Source organism: Podarcis bocagei (genome assembly GCF_964188305.1).
Source record: "Podarcis bocagei genome assembly, chromosome: 14".
NCBI lineage: Eukaryota > Metazoa > Chordata > Lepidosauria > Squamata > Lacertidae > Podarcis > Podarcis bocagei.
Genome location: NC_138139.1, coordinates 13,855,823 through 13,878,459, shown reverse-complemented (window position 1 = coordinate 13,878,459; position 22,637 = coordinate 13,855,823). Strand labels below are relative to the sequence as shown.

At 41.8% G+C, this 22,637-nt stretch overlaps 1 protein-coding gene across 3 annotated transcripts in view; it reads left to right on the top strand.

Annotated features, from left to right (window-relative positions):
• Positions 1 to 22,637, top strand: part of FBN1 (fibrillin 1) — a 220,725-nt gene that overhangs the window by 101,606 nt on the left and 96,482 nt on the right. For all 3 annotated transcript variants that reach the window (XM_081169954.1, XM_081169955.1, XM_081169956.1), the window contains exons 13-19: positions 526 to 645; positions 6,296 to 6,421; positions 9,338 to 9,460; positions 15,644 to 15,766; positions 17,088 to 17,240; positions 19,669 to 19,722; positions 20,677 to 20,802. In XM_081169954.1, coding sequence (XP_081026080.1) covers positions 526 to 645; positions 6,296 to 6,421; positions 9,338 to 9,460; positions 15,644 to 15,766; positions 17,088 to 17,240; positions 19,669 to 19,722; positions 20,677 to 20,802 — 825 coding nt within the window. The remainder of the gene's footprint in view (positions 1 to 525; positions 646 to 6,295; positions 6,422 to 9,337; positions 9,461 to 15,643; positions 15,767 to 17,087; positions 17,241 to 19,668; positions 19,723 to 20,676; positions 20,803 to 22,637) is intronic.

The window sequence follows — 22,637 nt, the reverse complement described above, 5'->3', positions numbered from 1 at the left end:
CCATATTTCCCCATTTCATTTAAATAGTTTTAGGAGGTTGTGTGTTCACCCTCTCAAAGGCGGTAGTGCACAAAACCCTCTACAATCTCTTTTAGTAGATATGAAGCTACAAAGTGAAACTGGAAAATGCCTGCTCAGAAATGTGTGAATCCATATCCTTTTCTTGTGTGGGTTAGATATAGGTCTGGAAGGGACATTTGGGAATGTTGTGTAAAAGAAAACAGTGTGCTTTGAGGCATGCTTTGAAAGTTTATCTGGATAAACCTTAATTCACTTAGGGGGGAAAAAACTAGTATACTTTCCAAATGTGGCATATGGAATTTTCCAGTGGGAATGCTGCATAACATAGAATTATATTGCCGATGAAAAAAATAGTTCTTAAAGTTTGAGTATTGCATAGCACGGTTTATTATTTTATTTTCTAAAAAGTTGTTTAGCACACGTAAAACAAACTTTCGAAAGAAAATTCCAGGCCTGAATACTTGCCGGACGAAAGCTACTAAACGTACTCTCTGTATCTTTCAGATGTTGATGAGTGTGAGAGAAATCCTTGTATTGGTGGAGATTGTTCAAATACGCCAGGATCCTACACATGTCAGTGCCGTGCTGGATATCAAAGCACCCTGATGAGGACAGAATGCCGAGGTAGAGCTACCATAGACATATCAAGGCGGTTCGCCAGCCTTTTGTAGTCATTTGCTGCTTTCCCCAAATTTCCATTTAGATGTTACTTTTCAACTATACAATGTCCAAAGCAACATAATCAACCACAGAGGACTGCCATCTCAGAATTTAGGAGGCAAGGCCAGATTCAGGAGCACTTCCAAGCTGCAAACCTTCTATTTCAAGGGCACTTCATTTAAGTCGGATAGATGCACAATTAGTTGGGTCCCTCACCCTCCATTATCAACTCCATCTCTGTATTGAGTTTGTTTATTCACTCTCATCTAGTCCACGCCAGGTACTCAGTGACTTAACTGCTACACCTGGGTCAACTGAATTATCAGTTTGCATACTGGTGACACTTGAACCCAAATCCCTGGACTTCTCCTCTCTGCAGTTTAATGTAGATGTTACACAAGTGCGAGGGACGCGGGTGGCACTGTGGGCTAAACCACAGAGCCTAGGGCTAGCCGATCAGAAGGTCGGCGGTTCGAATCCCCACGACGGGGTGAGCTCCCGTTGCTCGGTCCCTGCTCCTGCCAACCTAGCAGTTCGAAAGCACATCAAAGTGCAAGTAGATAAATAGGTATTGCTCCAGCGGGAAGGTAAACAGCGTTTCCGTGCGCTGCTCTAGTTCGCCAGAAGCGGCTTAGTCATGCTGGCCACATGACCCGGAAGCTGTACGCCGGCTCCCTCGGCCAGTAAAGCATGATGAGCGCCGCAACCCCAGAGTCTGCCGCGACTGGACCTAATGGTCAGGGGTCCCTTTACCTTTACCTTTAAGTCTTCCAACATTCAGCTTCTATATTCTAGGGTTATGAGAGAGGGGAAGGCAAGCTTTTCTCTATCCACCTTCTCCATATCATTAATAATTTTATACAGCTGTATCGTGTCTCATCTTAGTCTCCTTTTCTGTAAGCTGACAAACCCAAGTAATCATTCCTTATGGGTTGAGTTGCTTCATCCCCTTGATAGTTGTGGTTGACCTTTTGACTGTTAAATAGCATGGGAGATAGAATCTTTCTGGAATCTGTCTGCAAAACTGGAACAGAACTTCTACAAAACAGGACATCCCCACTCCTTGTTCCTGCCACCAGTTCATTACCAATAATGTATGAACCACTGAGAGCATGAGAATCAGTGGGATTACACTTCCCTTGTATCTCTCCCAGCAGAGATTGTTCACCAGGGTAACCAAAGCAGTGTCAATCCTGAAATCTGGCTGAAATACAAACAGAAATGGAATTGGAAAATCCAGTCCATCCTTGAGAACTTTGCTTTCTTGGCTAGGAAGGGCAGGTTTGACTCTTGGGATTAACTGTTGAGATCAAAATGAGCCATGGAAGGATGCCTTAGAACAGATTTCTTCAGCACAAAATAAAAAAAACACCACTTTTCTTTAGTTGTTGCTTCATCCTTGGGATTGGGGCATCCATCTCTAAGCAATAGAAAATAAAAAGGATACCCAGCCCTTGTCTCCTTAAATGTCTCCAGGAAGCTGAAATGACCTAAGCACCTGGAGACATTTAAGGAGACAAGGGCTGGGTATCCTTTTTATTTTATTTTTTTATTAAATTTGTATACCACCCTTCATCTGAAGACCACAGGGTGGTTCACAAAATACGAGATGAGAACACAAAATACATTTTTTTAAAACAACCCTTCCAGAAACACATTCAAAAGGCCATAGATGGTTTAATCAGCCAAATGCCTGGTTATTAGGAAACATTTTTGCCTAGCACCTAAAGATATGTAACAAAGGTGCCAGGCAAGGCTCCCTGTGGAGAGCATTCCACAACAGGGAGCCACTGCAGCAAAGGCCTGTTCTTTGATTGTCACCTTCTGGACCTCTCGAGAAGGCAGTCGAAGAAGGGCCTCATGATGATTACGGGATACGGGTGAGTCATATGGGGAGAGGCGGCCCTTGCCACAAATCTCTGCTGCTATACATGAGTTTATTTTATACCATGTATGTGGCAAAAGCCAGTAGTGATGTATAGAAGTGAGAGCTGGACCATAAAGAAGGCTGATTGCTGAAGAATTGATGCTTTTGAATTATGGTGCTGGAGGAGACTCTTGAGAGTCCCATGGACTGCAAGAAGATCAAACCTATCCATTCTGAAGGAAATCAGCCCTGAGCGCTCACTGGAAGGACAGATCCTGAAGCTGAGGCTCCAATACTTTGGCCACCTCATGAGAAGAGAAGACTCCCTGGAAAAGACCCTGATGTTGGGAAAGGTTGAGGGCACAAGAAGAAGGAGACGACAGAGGGCGAGATGGTTGGACAGTGTTCTCGAAGCTACCAACATGAGTTTGACCAAACTGCGTGAGGCAGTGGAAGACAGGAGTGCCTGGCGTGCTCTGGTCCATGGGGTCACGAAGAGTCGGACACGACTAAACGACTAAACAACAACAACATGTGGCAAAAGAATGGGGTGGCCATACTGTGAAAATATGAGCGAAGTCAGAATGAAACTATCTCCTGTTGACTTTATGTTTGAAGCTTGGAGATGTAATTAGGGGAACCGTACAATTGGCTTAGAAAAATAACAATATTGTAGGCATGCAGAGGGAAAGAACGGATCTAGAAATATCTGCGGGATTAAAGAGTTAAGAAAGAGAAACAAAGAATTAAAAGACGAAGTCTAGAGAAAACAACTCTAAGCACTATTGGCTGCTAGTGAAGGAGAGAGGCTCAACAATGACATGTCATTTTGCCAAAAAGCCCGATAGGAAAACTGCTAGCACTGAAGTCAAATTGTTTGCTATGTGAAATGAACAGCAGCCATGCAAACTGTTGTACAGTGGAACATTCAGAAAAGACACAATAGTATACAAATGGCCACTTTGGATTAATTGTAAGGGCCAAAAGAGGAAAGAAAAGAAGAAGACCCAAAACCTAGCAATGGTTTCCATCCATGCATATCTATTTTCTGTGTGTTTAAGAGAGCCAGTGTGGTGTAGTGGTTAAGAGCGATAGACTCGTAATCTGGGGAACCGGGTTCGCGTCTCTGCTCCTCCACCTGCAGCTGCTGGGTGACCTTGGGCCAGTCACACTTCTCTGAAGTCTCTCAGCCCCACTTACCTCATAGAGTGTTTGTTGTGGGGGAGGAAGGGAAAGGAGAATGCTAGCCGCTTTGAGACTCCTTCGGGTAGTGATACAGCGGGATATCAAATCCAAACACTTCTTTAAGGGCAAAATTATGCAATTCCCTCCCCCCCAGTCATATGAACTGCAGTTTGCCTTGTATCCCTGTGTATGTTCCTCCAATCCTCATCACTCAGCAGTCGACTCATTGTGTGGCCGCCGTGAAAAAGGAAGATTCCAAGCTAGGGTTCATTAGGAAAGGAAAATAAAACTCATAATGCTGTTATTCAAATCAATGGCGAGACTGCTTTGGGAATACCGTGTACAGTTCCGGTCACCTCAGCTCAAAAAGGATATTGTAGAGTTGGAAAAGGTTCAGAGAAGGGCAGCCAAAATGATTGAGGGGATGAAGCAACTCAACTATGAGGAAAGGACACACTTTTTAGTTTAGCAAAAAGACAAGCAAGAGGTGACATGATAGAAGTTTATAAAATTATGCATGGCATGGAGGAAATGGGTAGAGAAAAGTCTTTATCCCTTTCTCCTAACACTAGTATTCGTGCCCATCTAACGAAGATGGATGTTGAAAGATTCAGGACTGTTAAGGTTCCAAGGGGTTGCTCGAGAGCAAGCAAGCAAATACCTCCCTGCTTGGCTGTGAAGCCTTGCTTTTGATGCCAAAATAAACTTTATCTGTCCAGAGCGCCACTCTCCCATGGCTGGCTCATTCACTGGCAGAATCTGTGAGGGGGCAGTCCTTAAACCTTCCCTAGCAAAGTAGTTTCTTGATGCCCAGTCTGCGCCTCCCCTCTCTGCGCGGAAGCCTACTGCGCAAGGAGGGCGTGGGTAACGGAGGACCTCTCTCCTCCCTGCTTTGCCCAGGCAAGGTGTCCTGGCACCGCCTCGCCTCCTCCGAGCCCTGAAGCTCCTCTCCACTGGAGGCATGGTTACTTTCCTCCTCTGAGGAGGAGCTGCTTCCCACGATCTTTGGGGGCTCTCTGTAATCCATCCGGCTTCTCCCCTCTCCCCCCTGAGCCAATGGCAGTTCCCTGACAAGGACAGATAAAAGAACGTACTTATTCACGCAGTGCATAAATTATGGAACTCACTTCCGCAGGAGGCAGTGATGGCCACTAACTTGGATGGTTCTTAAAAGAGGATTAGGAAAATTCATGGAGATGTCTTTCTTACCCCCTGCCCCATATGCTTTAGCAGACTTAAAAAATATAAGCACCTTGTGTATATCAATCAATTTAGCCATACATTCCTCTTTCTTTATTATTTAAAGTGCAAAATTACTCGTGCCATCCACAGCTGTTTTATGCAACAAACACGCAAAACTGTTTGTTTCAGAGTTTGACGCTGGAGATGCAAGAGATGTTTGGGTCAGTGAATGCCCCACTGCTTTAAAAATGGTACTGTATTTTTCGCTCTATAAGACGCACCTAGTTTTAGAGGAGGAGAACAAGGGGAAAAAAATACTCTCTCCCTCTCTGCTCAGCGCCTCTCCAGCAGAGCAGGAGGAGAAACAGAAGGGGCTCCGTTTCTCCTGCCGCTTCGCTGAAGGGGCGTTGTGCAGCTTTCCTTCTCTGAGCAGCGCCCCTTCAGCGAAGCGGGAGTGTTCTTGCTGCGCTCAGGAGGCTTCGGACGGCTATCCCTGAAGCCAGGAGAGCAAGAGGGATCGGTGCACACCGATCCCTCTTGCTCTCCTGGCTTCAGCGAAAGCTGCACAGCCTGCATCCGCTCCATAAGACGCACACACATTTCCCCTTACTTTTTAGGAGGGGAAAAGTGCATCTTGTAGAACGAAAAATAAGGTACATCTGTCATCAACTATTAAATAGTGGGGTTTCCCCCCCCCCACCTACCTGGCATTATTCACTTTAAATGTATGATTTAATGAAACTTTCCCACCACAAGCAATATGAGTGTTGCTGGATAGAAACTGGACTTGGCAGTTTCATCCTGTTCTTTCTGTTCAGTGATCTGGAGCTAGTGATTATAGACCCTGGGATTGCATTTTGCGATTATAGGGAATAGTCCCGTCAGTGCTGCCCTAAACAACTTGGAGGAAGGGTGCAGTACCAACGTGATAAGCAGATTATTGCAACACAAGTAAAGAGTGCTTCCTGTCCATAGCCTGGTGGGATGGCCTGGAATGCTGTCTCTTAATGGAGTCAGGGGGAGTCACAGCAGCTGCGAGACTTTTGACTTCATGCCACCTTAGATGTAGTGAGAACAGAGAAAGTATACTGTCCCTAACTGGATGGGCAGACCTGATTTCCACCATCACAGTGTGCATGTTACACTTAAAAAAAAACATTGATTCAAGTGGTAAAGATTCAAAGCATGTGTTCTAATCTCACCCATAAAAGGCAGCAAAATTTAAATGTGCTCGACTTTGGCTTGATTGCTTTTGTAGCTTCTAGGCAGTTGAGTCAATTAAACCTACCTAAGTTGTGTGTGTATGTTTTTTTGTTTTATTAAAAAAAAAGCAAATAAGCACCATTGTTACATTTAAATCTTCATTTTCTTCTGTTCCAGATATTGATGAATGCTTGCAGAATGGTCGGATATGTAACAATGGTCGGTGCATAAACACAGACGGCAGCTTCCACTGTGTTTGCAATGCTGGCTTTCATGTGTCGGCTGATGGGAGAAACTGTGAAGGTTAGGGTCATCTAATTTCTTAAGAGTATTCTTCCTTTTATCTCTGTAATAACTGCCTTTGTGTGAATGTGTACACAGGCTGTCCTATCGCTGGGCAAGTAGGCAGCTTATCAGTAAAAACTATATAGTGTTTGAAATCATAGTCCTGTATAGACGCCCTATATCCTCTTTCCAACTCCTAGCAATATTTTCCAGAAGTTTCACAAGTGTTTCATAGGTGAGAAGCTAAGGAAGAGTTCAGAAAGGGATAGCCAGCAAAGCATTGTCTGGCCAGGCTCCTTTGAGTGTGGTCTCCTCATGACTCAGGCCAAGGAACACACTGGAACTATAAGCTTTTATAAGACTCGGAGGACTTCCTTGTTGGCATGCTGGTTCTCCTGGTTTTTTGTTTTGCTCTTTAGCTTTCCCCGTGAAAACTCACTCTTTACCTCTGAATCGGAGCAAACCCACTGAAAACCCCAATTGCCATTTGTTGTGCTTCAGCTTTCAAAAAGAGCCGGGTTTTGTGGGGAATAGTCTTTGGCTGGCTAAATAGCTAGATAGATAGATAGATAGATAGATAGTGCTTGGACACAGAGCTTTAAAGCACAGGCCTGTGCCTGGAAAGCCCAAGAAAACAGCTAAGTGTGTAAGCCATTAAGTTTAGTGGGATTACTTCAAGTAGAACTAACATTGGATACAACCTCCTGTGAACAACTTTGCATGCCCAGTTATAGAGCCCCATTAGCAATGCCTGACGTGGTTTCTGCAAGACAAATAGTACATCCCTCTAGCCCAGTGTTTCCCAAACATGGGTCTCCAGATGTTTTTTTAAGACTACAATTCCCATCACCCCTGACCACTGGTCCTGCTAGCTAGGGATGATGGGAACTGCAGTCCAGCAACAGTTGGAGACCCAAGTTTGAAACTGTGCTCTAGCCTGTCATGGACAGTCTGCTCTTGAGAGGTCTGTACTAGCCGTATCATGAACTTGTAGCTATACTGAGTAATTAACATGCCTGGTGGGATCTTATTGCAACATTTCCTGAGCTTTAAAGAGTTGCCTCTCTTTTAGGAAATGTAAACATAATTTGATGTGTTCTTACCTCCTAGACCCTTAACCTTTAAAAGAAGAAAAGAGAATGTTCTTTTATCATATTTCCCAAGGTTCTTGGGAGTGTTTCCAATGATCTGTTCATACATTAAAAAGAATTTCAGGCACTGGTTGTAGAAACATTTTTGGCAGAATATTATCTTAGTGATTCAGCTTGAAGATTTAATGCCAACATTCCTACTTGGGATAGATACACATTTTAAAAAATCATAAATTATTTTTGTCTGATTTAGAATGTAAGTGAAAAGTAAACATGCCATGTCTAGAGGAGTAATTTCAATCCAAGACAGCTGCAGTATTAAGAGAAGTATCTTGGTCTCAAATATAGTTCTAATGTCATTATGATCTAGAGGTAACTGCTAGTAGTAATTTTTGTTAATCCTTGGTAGAGACAGACCTTTTAGAAATCTGTATTTCATCCTACTTTTGTGGGGGAACGATCAAAAGTTCAGGCTGCTTTTGGGTATCATATCTGCATATCCATATCACTGAAATATATATCTGGAAACCCATTATAGCCTTTCAGTCTAACATCTGCCCCACCCCACCAAATCCCATGTGTTAACGGTAATGAGAACCAGCGAAATGCAGAGAACAATCTGCTAAAACATTTTTCATTCCACTAAGAACGCTGCCAAACTGTCTGTGAGCATATTGAATTGCGTCAGCTTCTGAAGTAATTGTCTCTGTTACACCATAATGGCCCAGTTTCCATGCCCAAATTCAATCATATACCTGTCTAAAGCCACGCAGTACATAAATGAAGATATTAAGAGTTAAGTCTTTTTGGCTGTGAATTTGATCTACACTCTGAACTTGGGTTTCTTTTGGCCAAACATGATTCTGTATTTCATCTATCTGTTGTTTAAAATTGAAGGACCAAATAGAAAGATGGGAAATACTGCCAACAGGGGCTACAATCCTATGCAAATTTACATTGAGTAAGCATGTTGAAATCATTGAGAGTTTCTTCTAAGTAAGTGTGCAGAGGATCAGGCCATATATCTTGTATTCTTGTAACTTCTTTTCTGTTGTTGTTGTTGTTGTTGTTGTTGTTGTTGTTGTTGTGCAATAGCACTCCTGGTTGACCTCATCTTTGATAGCCAATGTGCTATACAGCCTTCCATGTCAGGATATTATGTATATAAAAGTCTCTTTGCAAGGCCAAGGGAAGGTTTGGCAAGTTGGGTGGTAATAGAAACCATGCCCATTAAGCCCCTTCCTGCTATGTAATTACCAGAAGAATGGAAGCACTTGTTAAATCCAGGCACTGACTGTTGAAGAGAGAGGTTTGGAAAACCTGCTGCAGCAGAGTTAAGGACAATGGTGATTGCTGCAAACACATTAAAAACTTGCTTAGATTTACATCTGCCCTCATCCACCTTTGAACAAATGGTCCCCATGAAAATACTTAGGCTAGAATAAATCACAGATACTTGGCTTTGCAAATAAGTGAATATTTTTATCACAGTTTCCAGAAGTTACAGCAAACAAATCTCCATCTGCTGGCAGTTAAACAAAGATGAAAAAAAAGGTTCCAAATAACTTTAAAAGAAACTTGGTTTCCTTGCAAAAAGGACCGTACAATCTTTGGGTTAGCAAAGTTTAAAATATCGTTTTAGAGAGATTAAGTTCACTTGTGAGGAGCCATGTTGCATGGCTTATAGCATTGCTTGTTCCAGCAAGAATAAAGAGACAGAGAGGATGCTGTGGACCTGCCCAGCTGCACCCACTCTGGTAACTTCAGTTCAGGGCTCAGATTAACACTTTCATGCATGTCGAATCAATATGATGAATGTCTGCTTTTGTCCATGATTTTGTAGATATGGATGAATGTAGCATACGGAATATGTGTCTTAATGGCATGTGCATCAATGAAGATGGAAGTTTCAAGTGCATTTGCAAACCTGGCTTTCAGCTAGCTTCAGATGGACGTTACTGCAGAGGTAAGAACCCAACTGCAAATGGTACCATGTGCTATATACTTGTGGTGAGACATATGATGCTATGATGTGGTGGTGTTGGTTATAGCATGAGCATTTCTGGTGCCCCGATCTGTCCCCTTCAGTAAGGTACTGAACCAGCCAAGGCTGGTTTCTATCCATCCATATGACTTGACATCAGACCAGTGCCTGATATTTAGTCCACATAGATGGATTCCCATGTTGATTAGAGAGATAGCCTGGCCAGTAGGACCATTATTTTCCCAGGGCATTTCCTGTGTTCCTGATGGCGCATTACAGTGTCTAGCAGCTGACAAAGAAAAGGGCTATTAATCTTGTTTCTTCCCCTGCTTTATCTCATGTGCCTAAATAAGGTTGTAGTAATGAATGCTGAAAATTCTCTCAGAGCTACGACCCCCAAATTTCCCTAGGAAGAGAGTTTGACTATTAAACCACTATGGAAATTATAGCTCTGTGAAGGAGGATCGGGGTCTCCTAACAACTGTCAGCACCCTTAACAAACGCCAGTTACCAGGATCCTGTGATGTAAACCACGACTTTTCAAGTGGTATATTTCTTTGCTTAAGAGACTCATTTCTAGCTCCAAGCAAGGGATCACATCGCAATAGCTTGCTCTCATTTTGCTATAGCAGCTATGTATTCCCCCACAGTGGACTAGAGAACCAGCAAATAAATGCTACATGATGTCATTACACTGTACTTTCATTCTTATGCCATAAGGAATCGAGTGTTTATAATTCTAAATTGTCCCATTTTCAGCAGGCTTTGTAAGCACAAACCAGAAACAGGAGCAAGTAGTAAAAATATATATTAAAATATGAGCCAATTTTTCAACAGATTTTTCTTTTCATAAAATACAAATGTTTTAGCTTCAGGGATCAGCAGAAAGCTTTGTTGACAATATGAGGGGTTTGAAATCCCCCAGGTAAGCTAGCCTGTATCACACTTGACACTTCATTCCCCAGAGAGTTGCAAGGAACCAACAGGATGTAATGGCTTTGTTAGCCTGGTTTGAAAAAGAACAATTAAAGTTGCAGTATTTGGCACACCTACCTGGGAACAGCATTAAAAACAGTGGGACTTGCTTCTGAGTAAACATGCATGGAATTGCATTACTCATCTGAAGTCTTCTGCACTCTTGACTGAGTGGCTAGATTCTTATACCCACTTCTGTGAGAGTAAATCCCACTGATACCCACTCCTAAGGAAAAATGCGTTGCAAATTTCATTGAACACAGTGAAAAACATCTGAATAAACATGCATAGGATTGCACCTTAACTCAGTCTAAACCATATTGCCTATTGCATCTGGCAGTGAGGATCTGTGTCTAGGATCCAGACAGCAAATAGACTTAATATTGATACTTAAAAGATTTATAGCGAATATTTGAAAGGTGCATATCATTGTTTTAAATCATAACTACTGAGATATGTTTTTGAATGAGTAATTTAATTATTTAGCTGTTTTTATACCCCACCCGCTAAACAAAGTTCTTAAGGCGTCTTGCAATATATTTAAAACACAGTAAAACAGACAATGATGCAATAGTCATTACAGCAGGGCAAAGGTGTATATAAGGTTTCGCTCTCCACCATCCCTGTTCTCCAGTGTGCCAATGGATGCTATTCTGGAGCCTAGAACTGACTGTTGAAGCAGCTAGGTGTTAGTCCCACACTAACCAAGACTTCCTTGCTGGTTGGCTGTTGCCGCTGTCTCTCAGAACCCCTTTCTCTGGTGGCAGATGCAGGAAGTGATGCTGGAGCAAAGATGTTACAAGCCCCCCCCCCCTCCTGGCTCACAGATGTTCCAGCTGTCACTCTCTGCTGCGGAATCTATGGAGCCATAGCAGGTCAACTAGTGAATAGTCCCCAGCTCAGTGAGTTTTAGTCCCTGACATAATGGTCTAAAAATAGTTTGGTAATAATAATAGCAAATAAAACATTGCTTGTTGTCTGCTGTTACTTTCTGATTTTTAATATTGTCGTAAGTCTGGCACATAATAAAACAGACGACTACTACGAATAACAGCATGTTTCAAACATTGAAAGCACTTGATTTCAGTGCAGCGGGCCTGTAACATAGGGCAGTATTTTTATCCCCACATTTGCAGAGCTGATACTGCAGTGCTAGTATATTGGTAAAAGGGTTAACTAACACCTTTGGGTCAGAAAGTTGTTGATGTATTTTTACCTTTGTAAATATATAGTACAAACTACAGTTTCTGGCACCAGTAATAGTAGATGATGCCACTGTGGATGTGTTTCATAAGCATTTAGTTTGGGATTTAAACAATGAGTGAATTTGTTTGGATTTGAAACAAGCAAACAAGTGAAAGCATTGAAACCATTCAACATAAAGAGACATCACATTCATAGAAAGAAACTCCCGTGTTCAGTTCTGTGTCTCGAAGCCAAATGGGAGAGAATATTCTTCCAAAAAGGTGTGCCTAGCAGCAGTGCATCAAATGAGAAGTATTTTGATTTTTTCCCAAAATGGCAAGCTGTTCAGCTAATAATTCCTGTTGAAAACTGGAACTGTTTTATAGTGCTTCCCCCTTCTTATACCTTTCAACGCTTGTAGAAAGCCTTATAGTCAAAGTGTTAAGCACGTAAATGTGTTCAAGTCTAGACTTCTGGATCAGTTAGGCCATTCTGTCTCCAGAGATTTGAAGAGCCAAGATTTGAGAGATACTTCATACTACTATCCTTCTCATTTATTTTTATTTTTTTAAAAAAATCCGTCCCCAGATTTGTGAGTAGTGGGATTCTGCTATGCTTGAAGATAAGCAACAGCTAAGGTTTCTATCTTCTTGGGACCACATTTTGTCCAAGCATTTTTAATACAGGCATTTATATTCCACTTTTTCTGTATAAAATAAACTCAATGTGGCATACAGAAAAAGTTCACAAAACAAAGAAAACACAATATAAACAGTTCAAATTGCTGTAATCATCATCATCATCAAACCTTTTATTGGTATCACATACAAACATCCAAAACAAATCAATACAGAATTACCACTTCCCCAGTGGCACAAAACATTTGCTAAAAGAAAGGAGGCAGAGCAGTCTATCGTCACATCTCTTGGTCTCCAGGGAGATCAGACGTCTGCAGTGTATTTCAACGATGAAAAACCAAATAGAGATATTTAGCCACTAACTTGGTGAGCTCCTGATCATTCCCCAGTAATAGAAAATGTATGACCTCCAACTCTGGTTTCCTTTTGGGGATACAGAGTTGATCTAGAAATTGCTGACGGAGATCAGCATATAGTTTATAATTGAGAGCCATATGTGTAAGGGTTTCCACCAGGTGGTAATCAATATACAGGCAGTGACCATTTTGTGTGTGTTCAATTGATGTGTGACTGATGACTCGTGGGTCCTTTTGGACCCAGAATGGGGCAGGGTGGGCTTATGCGTGCTTTGCTGACGTGTGCAGGGCCCAGGAACGCAACCCCCACACAAATTGGGGTGGTTGTACTACAATAAAACCATGAGTAGGATGAAACAACGCAGCATGAAAAGCAGGGACACAATTTTAACCAACGCTGAAAGCTTGATAAAATAAAAAAGTCCTTTGCAGTTTGGCCCTAGGGCTCACCTTTTAAAATGCATACATTGTTTGAATAGAGGCAAATAAAACGTTAAGATAATGGCCAATTTGGAAACTGCAGAAAGGCTTAATTTGTTCACCTTTCTGGCCCAAGGCGGGAGGTTGGATGCTAATGTGTCTTAGGCATACATATATTAAAATACAATCAGAACACCAACTCTTGGATCAGAACACCATACTTGGTGCCAAACAACACAAGCTAAGTAAAACACAGAGGTGTTTTGCTCTGTACTTGCCCTTTTAAGGTTGAGGGGTGAAAAGAAGAAAATGTCACACATGCCGATTTTTGTGTATATTAAGGCGAGCTGTTACGATGTGATTACATTGTGAAATGTTACACATCCTCCCACACAATATTTCAAAAATATCCCCTTCTTTAATCCTTAGGGTTTTTTTTTTAGAAAAGTAGATGATCACCATAACAGGGGGGGAAATGTTGTTTGCTTCCTGCTGGGACACAGGTTTTGTGTTTTTGTTTTTACAAAAGCTTGAGTAATTTGGCATACAAATTCAAAGAGTGATTGGTACCAAATCATTTTCCAATTTGGTATATGCTGGGGGACATGCTGTGTGGTACAGTGTTGCAGAACAAAGGCAAAAATATGTGAAGTTGGAAGACATCAAACACAGGAACAGCCACTGTTATGCCCTGCAGATGTTTCAGGCTACAATTCCGTTCATCCATTGACGTTGGTCATGCTGGCTGAGGCTGATGGGAATTGTATTCCACAACACCTGAAAGGCAGTGTTGGTTGGCCTAACCGCCTGCCCCAAACAGAATATCCTACATATTTGCCATAGGAATGGAGGAAAGTGCCTTTTTATTGGTCCCTCTAGCTAGTATTGTCTATATAGACTGGCAGCAGCTATCCAGGGTTTCCGACAGGAGTCTACCCCAGCCCTACTTGGAAGTGCCAGGGATTAAACTTAGGATCTTTGGTGGAAGGGTCCATAGCTCAGTCATAGAGCATCTGCTTTACATGCAGAAAGTCTCATGTTCAACCTCAGCATCTCCCAAGTAGGGCTGGCAAGAGGGCTCACTCATTCCAAGGAAACTTCCTATGTCTGAACTTTGGCACTGCACCAAAAAAGCTTGTACCAGCTTGCTGTCTATGACAGACACAATGAGACCCAGCCACCCAAGTTGTGGGCAAGGCAGAGGTGGTCCACAACCATCAGAAGGAACAGCTTCATAGAGCACTTACCAGTCCGTTGAGCTTAGATCACTAAAAAGTGTTCTTTGCGAAAATAATATTACAGTCATACCTCAGAAGTCGAACAGAATCCGTTCGACTTCCAAAACGTTCGACTTCCAAAGTGCGGCTTCTGATTGGCTGCAGGAACTTCTGCAGAAGCCCTGTCAGATGTTCGGCTTCCAAAAGAACGTTCGAAAACCAGAACACTCACTTCCAGTTTTCAATTGTTTGGGAGCCGGAACATTCGACTCCCTAGGCGTTCAGGAGCCATGGTATGGCTGTATAACACAAATAAGCACTTTTAAAAGCAATACAGAGTAAAACAATGTAATAAAATTAGTTAAAATCCAGCAGGAGAAATCACATAGTAGTGAATAGTAGTGAATAAAACTGACTCAGATACTTTTGGGCATCACCTGACCCCTCTCCTCCCCAGCTTCTGATTGTTGATTCCATTCATTCCATTTCTTGACTCACTTTTACTATAAGGTCCCAGGGCGGCTTACAACAATAAAATACGCAATGGAAAACAATTCTGTTTATACAAACATTTAAAAATACTTCCAGTGCAGACTGAGATAAGTATATCCACTAAACTAAAGGCCCAACTCCTCTAACATTCAAAATGGACCTTCGGCTAAGATGGTATCTCCTGTAGAGCACAGTGATCAATAGAGTATATATAGGGTTGCCATATTTCAATAGTTGTTGAGGGTTTTTTTTGGCCAGGGTACACTTTTATCCCTTCACATTATAGGCCTACTTCAGCGTAACTCCTGTCAGGTTTCAACCTTATTTCTAAAACCTCGAAGGAGGGGACTGTATGTCCTTCCTAGGCTTCTCCCTGTTGGATTCTGCCTGTGTTGTCTGCCAGGCACTTCTACAAAGTGACTCCCAGGTCCTGGGAGAACCAAGCATCTATTTAAGCTTGATAGAAAAGAGATTTGGCAATTAAGAATTTTTGCCCTCATGTGAAACACTATCCAAATGCTTTTTATTCCTCCCTCCCATAGTTTTCTTGCATATGTATCATTCGTTTTTGGATTATTGTTCTCCTGGGATTGTATGAAAATATATCCTTTGTGAAGGAGGAACATTCAATTCAGAGGTTTTATAATTATCCCGCTCAGAGAATGGGACAGCTTCCTCTGAATTATGCTTTTGTTTCATGGAATGAGCTAATGTTGTTTTAAGTTACTTTTGCTAAGTAACAAGTTATTGAATGACTTCGCTTTTCTCTTTTATCTGGAGACACTATGAATAAGCAAAATGGAATATGCACATATCAGCTCAAGTAAATGAAAACGGCTTTAATTTTTAATTTCTTACGTAACCTATTCTGTTCTTTGGCAGACATTGACGAGTGTGAGACATCTGGAATATGCATGAATGGGCACTGTGTGAATACCGAAGGCTCCTTCCGATGTGAATGTCTCCCTGGCCTTGCCGTTGGACTGGATGGGCGTGTATGTGTTGGTAAGATAAGCTCATTATGCCGGTAGCTACAATTCAGTTCTAGATTAAAAACCATAAATAGTTGTAGAACATGCCATCTGTCTGTGACTCATAAACTAGCTCAGGTACAAAAGTGTTACGCTAGGATATGTCTTTGGTAAGTCTCCGTGAGAAGGGAGTCTCTACAATGAGGGGACCATCAAGACCAGGCTTCCTCAACCTTGGCCCTCCAGATGTTTTTGGCCTACAACTCCCATGATCCCTAGCTAGCAGGACCAGTGGTCAGGGATGATGGGAACTGTAGTACCAAAACATCTGGAGGGCCAAGGTTGAGGAAGCCTGATCAAGACCATGTGCTCCTGCTTTCCTAACAAACACAGAACAAGATAGGTACTATGCAACATAATTTTTGACATGTTATATCCTGCTTTTTGCTCATCATGGAACCTGAGGAGGCATTTGTGTGGTTCCCCAGCAGAAACTCATTGAGGCCCTGGCCAGATCAAGACCTCTTTCTGTTTCAGCAAGGTGGTGGCTTCATACGCCTTCAGACCACACCCTAGCCAAGCAAAACTGACTTTCCTCTGCATTTTAAGCCCTTGACTAAAAAGTGCAAAGAGAGGAAGCTGAATTGTTTTATTAAGCAGAGTGTGAAGTCTTCAGGGAGGTTGTATCTCAAAGAGATTGAAACATCTAAAGGTAAAGGTAAAGGGACCCCTGACCAATAGGGCCAGTCGTGACCGACTCTGGGGTTGTGGCGCTCATCTCGCTTTATTGGCCGAGGGAGCCGGCGTACAGCTTCCGGGTCATGTGGCCAGCATGACTGAGCCGCTTCTGGCAAACCAGAGCAGTGCACGGAAACGCCATTTACCTTCCCGCCGGAGCAGTACCTATTTATCTACTTGCACTTTGACGTGCTTTCGAACTGCTAGGTTGGCAGAAACATCTAAAGAAAACATTTAGAAACATCTAAAGTTAAGCTAAATTACTTGACAGCCTTTTCATTTGTTCTGCAGCTGGGATTATCCAAAGTTGGTCAGACTTGCCTTGTTACATTTGGAGTAATACTTTTCAAGAACATATGCATTATAACTAAAACCAGTGGGGGATTTTGTATATATATTAAAAAAACCCTATTTGCTTGGCAGTAATGAATGTTTTCCATAGCTCAGCATTTGGACAATAAAAGGAATGGGGGGTGCAGAAGAGGAGAAGCTGGGGGTGTGTAGAACAGTATATGAAACCTAGCCTTAGCGGTGTGGCGTTTTTCTACATCTTTGTGACATTATTGTTGTTGAATTGGTTATCTTATTGGCTATTTCTCTCTCTCTCTCTCATTTAGATACACACATGCGAAGCACATGCTATGGTGAATACAGGAGAGGTCAATGTGTTAAACCATTATCTGGAGCCGTCACTAAATCAGAATGTTGTTGTGCCAACACTGACTATGCATTCGGAGAACCTTGCCGGCCTTGTCCTGCACAAAGTTCAGGTACAACAAAATTGCCACACTCTAATAATGTCTTAAATGCAGGTACCTTTTAAAAATCTTACATGTCTTATATACTGCTCTGCACTTTTAAAAGCCACTACTAGGTGTATTGAGCAGCTGAGGGGGAAAGCTGTTTGCTTGTGAAACTGCATAGGTCATGAGTCATGATCAATTATTTTTTCTAGTGAATATTCCTTAGAATTTGGTCGTATGAATTCCTATAGTGGAAGTCAATTGCAGATTCTATTTTGGTACATTTCTATATATTTTGTGGTTTATATATTTTTTTCTTTACTTTCACATTTGTGTATTTTCATGACATAAAATTTGGCATTCGCTTAAAGGTGCACAAAATGTTTGCACCTCCCCAACTTATGGCCTGCTTATTCACTGTGTTTGGGGAGAAATCTCAACCTGATATGTGCCTCAATTTGGAAAGAAATCTCAACCTGATGTGTGACAAGAGTCTTTTCTATTACCACAAATTGCACTAGGCAAGATTTCCAACAAACCTTGTTCCAATAGCAGATAATAATAATAATAATAATAATAATAATAATAATAATAATAATACTCCATAAATTTGTGTGGCATTTTATGAAGGATTAGATATTGTAAGCTTCTCAATACCCTGTCTCAGGGATTTTGCAGTCTAAAATTAGATGCATCAGAGAGCAGAGGAAGGGGGAGAAACAAAAATGTATTGCAAGGTATTGCAATTTCTTTTCAGAACATGGAACAAGTCAAATAATTTACATATATTTATGCTTGTAAGTTATGGATGCATTATATCTATCTCTCTATCTATCATTAGATATCTCTCTCTCACAAAAAAGGGAAGCTCTGTTCAGATTCTATGCATTTTTTAAAATAAAAAAAACCCCACTTTAGCCTCTTGGCCAAATATCTCAGAAAAACAGTATTCTGGAATGTCTAGCACTGAAATTGGCTCACTGGTTTTGAGGAAAAGGTACCTTGAGAAGCTTGTACATTTTTAACCTTTATTTTAATTGGCAGTTTTAAGACAGAGACAGAGAATAAAGATCACTTGAAACCAATTAAGCTGGCTTTAGCTGATGTGCAAGCTTTAAGGAGGAATTGTTGTCCACTGTTTCACTGTAGGCTACGTTAGTTAAAATACCAGCAAAAATGCTGGGAAGTTATCAGACCAGGAAAAGGTCTTCACAGCACCGTCTGCTGCTATCGGCTGCCCCTTTGTAACTTACACAGTATAGCTGAAACGTTTTGTAAATGTAAATGGCCCAATGCCATTAACTTCTGTTTTGTATTTGAATTAATTTAACAGAACATTTGCACATGTGGAAACAATTTATTCTGGGCTGCTCTGCGCACCTCTCCTATTGTTAAAGATGCCAGTTCATGGAGGGTAAAATATAGGACAGCTTTCAGTTTTTGGTTTTCAGGTTGTGGGTGTGGGGCAGGGGGTTGGAAGAGTGGCTTTTTCAGGAAATGCATATTGTGGTGTGAACTTGCAGCTCTCAGAAGGAAGACTTCATATGTCTGCTCTGAATAAATAGGGCCATGCATTTAAAACATATGACTTCCCCTATGAATCCTGGGAACTAGGTAGATGACATGACAGCTCTTGCAACCTATGAACAGATCACTTTCAGGCGAAGATAATGTATAGACGAATTTAATGATATTTGGAAAGTATTTACTGAAACCACAGTGACTCGTGAACTGATGTATACATGAGGGATATCTATTAACATATAGTTTTGTAACTCTAATTACATCTTAACGTTACTTCGTTATTGCTGCTATTCTCTGTTTTCTTTCTCTATTTACTTTAATCTATTGTAAAATTTTCAATTGCATATATAAATATTTTTAAAAAGAATCCTGGGAACTATATTTCCCCTCTCAGAGCTGCAGTTTTCAGCGCCCTTAACAAACTACAGTTCCCAGGATTGTTTGATGGGCAGGGAGCCATGTGCTTTGAATGTACAGTGTGGGTCTGTCTGGCTAGACATGAGGTGTGGGAACGGTGGACGTGGTTTTGTCCAAAACAGCTGGCAGGCCAACGTCTGAGGCCCAGCTGGCCTAATTTGGCCCACGGGCCAAAGGTTTCCCACACCTGTTCTAGACTGATTTCAATTTAGGTGGGAGCAGCAATGTAGCTTCAGACCAGGTCACCAGTTCCAATGTCAAGCAAGGATTATTGGTATTATAAAAGCTCTGTTCTGACATGGTTGTTTTGAAAGAGCTGAATGCATCTATTAAAGCAAGCTTCCTCAAACTCAGCCCTCCATATTGTTTTGGCCTACAACTCCCATGATCCCTAGTCAGTGGTCAGGGATGATGGGAATTGTAGTCTCAAAACATCTGGAGGGCCGAGTTTGAGGAAGCCTGTATTAAAGTGTTAAAAATAAGTTGTTTGATTTGATTTGATTTTTCTCCCCAGAGGAGTACCGTGCCCTTTGTAGCAGTGGCCCAGGCATTACAGCAGCAGGAACAGGTATGGTTGTGCAAAACCAGTGGGTATTGGCATTATTTGAGGAAAGGATTGTATAGACTAACATAATTATTAATAATTGTAATAGGGAAGGACTGTAGCTCCGTGGTAGATAATTTGTTTTGCATGCAGAAGGTCCCAGGTTCAATCCTCAGCCTCTTCAGGAAGGGCTGGGAATTATCTCTGGAGAGCTGCTGCCAGTTTGCATAGACCAGGGTTTCCCAAACTTGGGTCTCCATCTGTTTTGGACTACAATTCCCATCATCCCTGACCATTGGTCCTGCTAGCTAGGGATCCTGGGAATTGCAGTCCAAAAACAGCTGGAGGCCCAAGTTTAGGAAACCCTGGCATAGACAATAATGGACTAGATGACTCAGTATAAGGCAGCTTCCTATGTTCCTACTGTTCTGAAAGGATAAAAAATTAGGGATGGACAGATTCATCTGTTATTTCTGGGTATGTGCACAATTTCACATGGGTTTATTCATAAGTCCTTTGCCTTTTTTATATTAATCTGTGGTCTTTTAAGAATTAAAGAACACATGAAACTTCATATTTAATTACCTTTTAAAATTTATTTACAAGAGAGCTGGTGTTGAGTAGTGGTTAGGGTGCTGGAGTAGGATCTGTAGACCAGGATTCAAGTCCCCACTCTGCCATGAAGTCCAGGGGGTGACTTTGGGCCGGTCAATGTCTCTCAGCCTAACCTACATCACAGGGTTGTTGTGAGGCTAAAAAAAAGAAAGGGGGAGAAGTATGTGTGCCACCTTGATATCTGTTTTGAGCCAAGAAATGGAGCACAAAATTTGGAGAAGTGTGAATTCTGAGCCATATGTTGCTCCGGGTGGGAGTAGAGTGGAATACAAATTAGGGCCAGTTTGCTTGAAAATATGGACTAAAGAAAATGATCCTCCATCAGGGTGAAAAATAAGAATCTTGACACCTTCTGTTTCCTAGATATCAACGAATGCGCGCTGGATCCTGACATTTGCCCCAATGGAATATGTGAAAACCTGCGCGGAACCTACAAATGCATCTGTAATTTTGGGTACGAAGTGGATTCATCCGGGAAAAACTGCTTAGGTATGAAGTTTCCTATATTACTATCTAACACATTCCTGTATGGTGCCTCATTGTTCTGCTTTAGTTCCATCTAGTGTTTCTGATTTGTTCGTCTTGTTTCTTCCTGGTATTTTAGCTAGCTTCTTTTCCATCTCTGTAATCCTGTCTTCCTAGTTATCAGATGGCCAGATACTAATTCAATCGCCATATTTTGGAGGGTTCCCCCACCCCCATGTAAAATAGGCTGGAGGGATTCTGAATGGTGGGGAAGGGTGTAGCTCACTTGTAGAGCATTTTTTCATGCAGACAGTCTCAGGGTCAACCCCTTCCATCTCCAGGTAGGGCTGTGAGACATTCACTTTGTGAAACCCTGGAGAGCCAATTTTTCTTTCTCTTTTTCATTTCTTTATCAAAAAGATTTATGAAAATAATATAATAGTATGAGAATGTGTAAAATATAACAAGTGTAATTCAGTTTTTTTGAGAATATTCAGAAGTCTACTTTAGGTCTTTTTAAATTTCTTGTCGTCTTTTTTAATTTTGTTTGTTTGTATGGGATGGGATATAAATTGTAATATAGTATATTGTTGTATAATTTTGTGAAATATGTTTAATAAAGATTAAAAAAAAATAATTGTAAAAAAAGAAACCCTGCAGAGCTGCTGACAGTCCGTGTGAGCAGCACAGAGCTAGATGAACTGGTGGGTCTGATTCAGCATAAGGCAGATCCCCATGTTCCCTATGGTTTAGACTCAGGCATCCCCAAACTCAGCCCTCCAGATGTTTTGGGATTACAACTCCCATGATCCCTAGCTAACAGGACCAGTGGTCAGGGATGATGGGAATTGTTGTCCCAAAACATCCGGAGGGCCAAGTTTGGGGGTTCCTGGTTTAGACTCTTGCTTCAGCCTCCTGTTGCTGTTACATTTGCAGGCCATTTTCTGCGGTGCACCTGCTCTTTTCCTGAAGCCACACTGTGAATTGCATGGACTGACTTGGAAAAGGAGATGCAGGCTGTCATGTCCTGTTCTTGGATAGTGTGTTGGATTGGTCAGCCTTTTGTTCCCCTTTCCATTTCTCCTGTTTTGGTTTAATGTTTTTTTTGCAGCACCTGTGATGTTATGGCTACACTCTTCCCAAACTGATTGCTGACTACCCTACAAGCTAGCATTTATGCTTTAAATCGGTGGTTCACAATCTGCAGCAATGAAGCAGATTTAAAGAAAGAGTTCTTACCAATTAGTTTATTCAGTCAAAGACAAAGGAATGCAGTTTCTCTCCAGATCAGTGGTTCCCAACCTTTTTTGGCCATGCCCCACTTAGGCCTCTCTAAAATCCTGATGCCCTCTCCATGACATATAATTCTTATTATTCAAAAAGTGAACTCCTATTCACATGGAGGAAGCCTAAAAGGTCATTAATTTGGTCTAACTCATTCTCAAATTGCCCCCCTTAAAAATTAAATTGCCCCCCTGTGGGGCATATGCCCCACGTTGGGAACCACAGCCTTAAATATTCTGTATGTACCCCTTTAGATGCTTCTTTCTCTGTGTGTTTTTCAGTGTCTGTCCACATGGATGTATTTGCTCCAAAACAGAAGTTAGTGTAGCCCAGTGTTACCCAACCTATGGCCCTCCATATGTTTTAGATTCCCAACTCCCATCAGCTCCAACCCACATGGCCAAGTCAGGAATGAGGGGAGATGTAGTCAGAAACATCTAGAGCAGGTTTTGGGAACCTTTGGCCCTCCAGATGTTTTTGACTTGCAACTCCTGCCATCCTTGACCGTGGGGCGTGCTGGCTGGGTCTGATGGGACTTGGAATCCAACAACAAACAGGATGGTGTAGACTGAAGA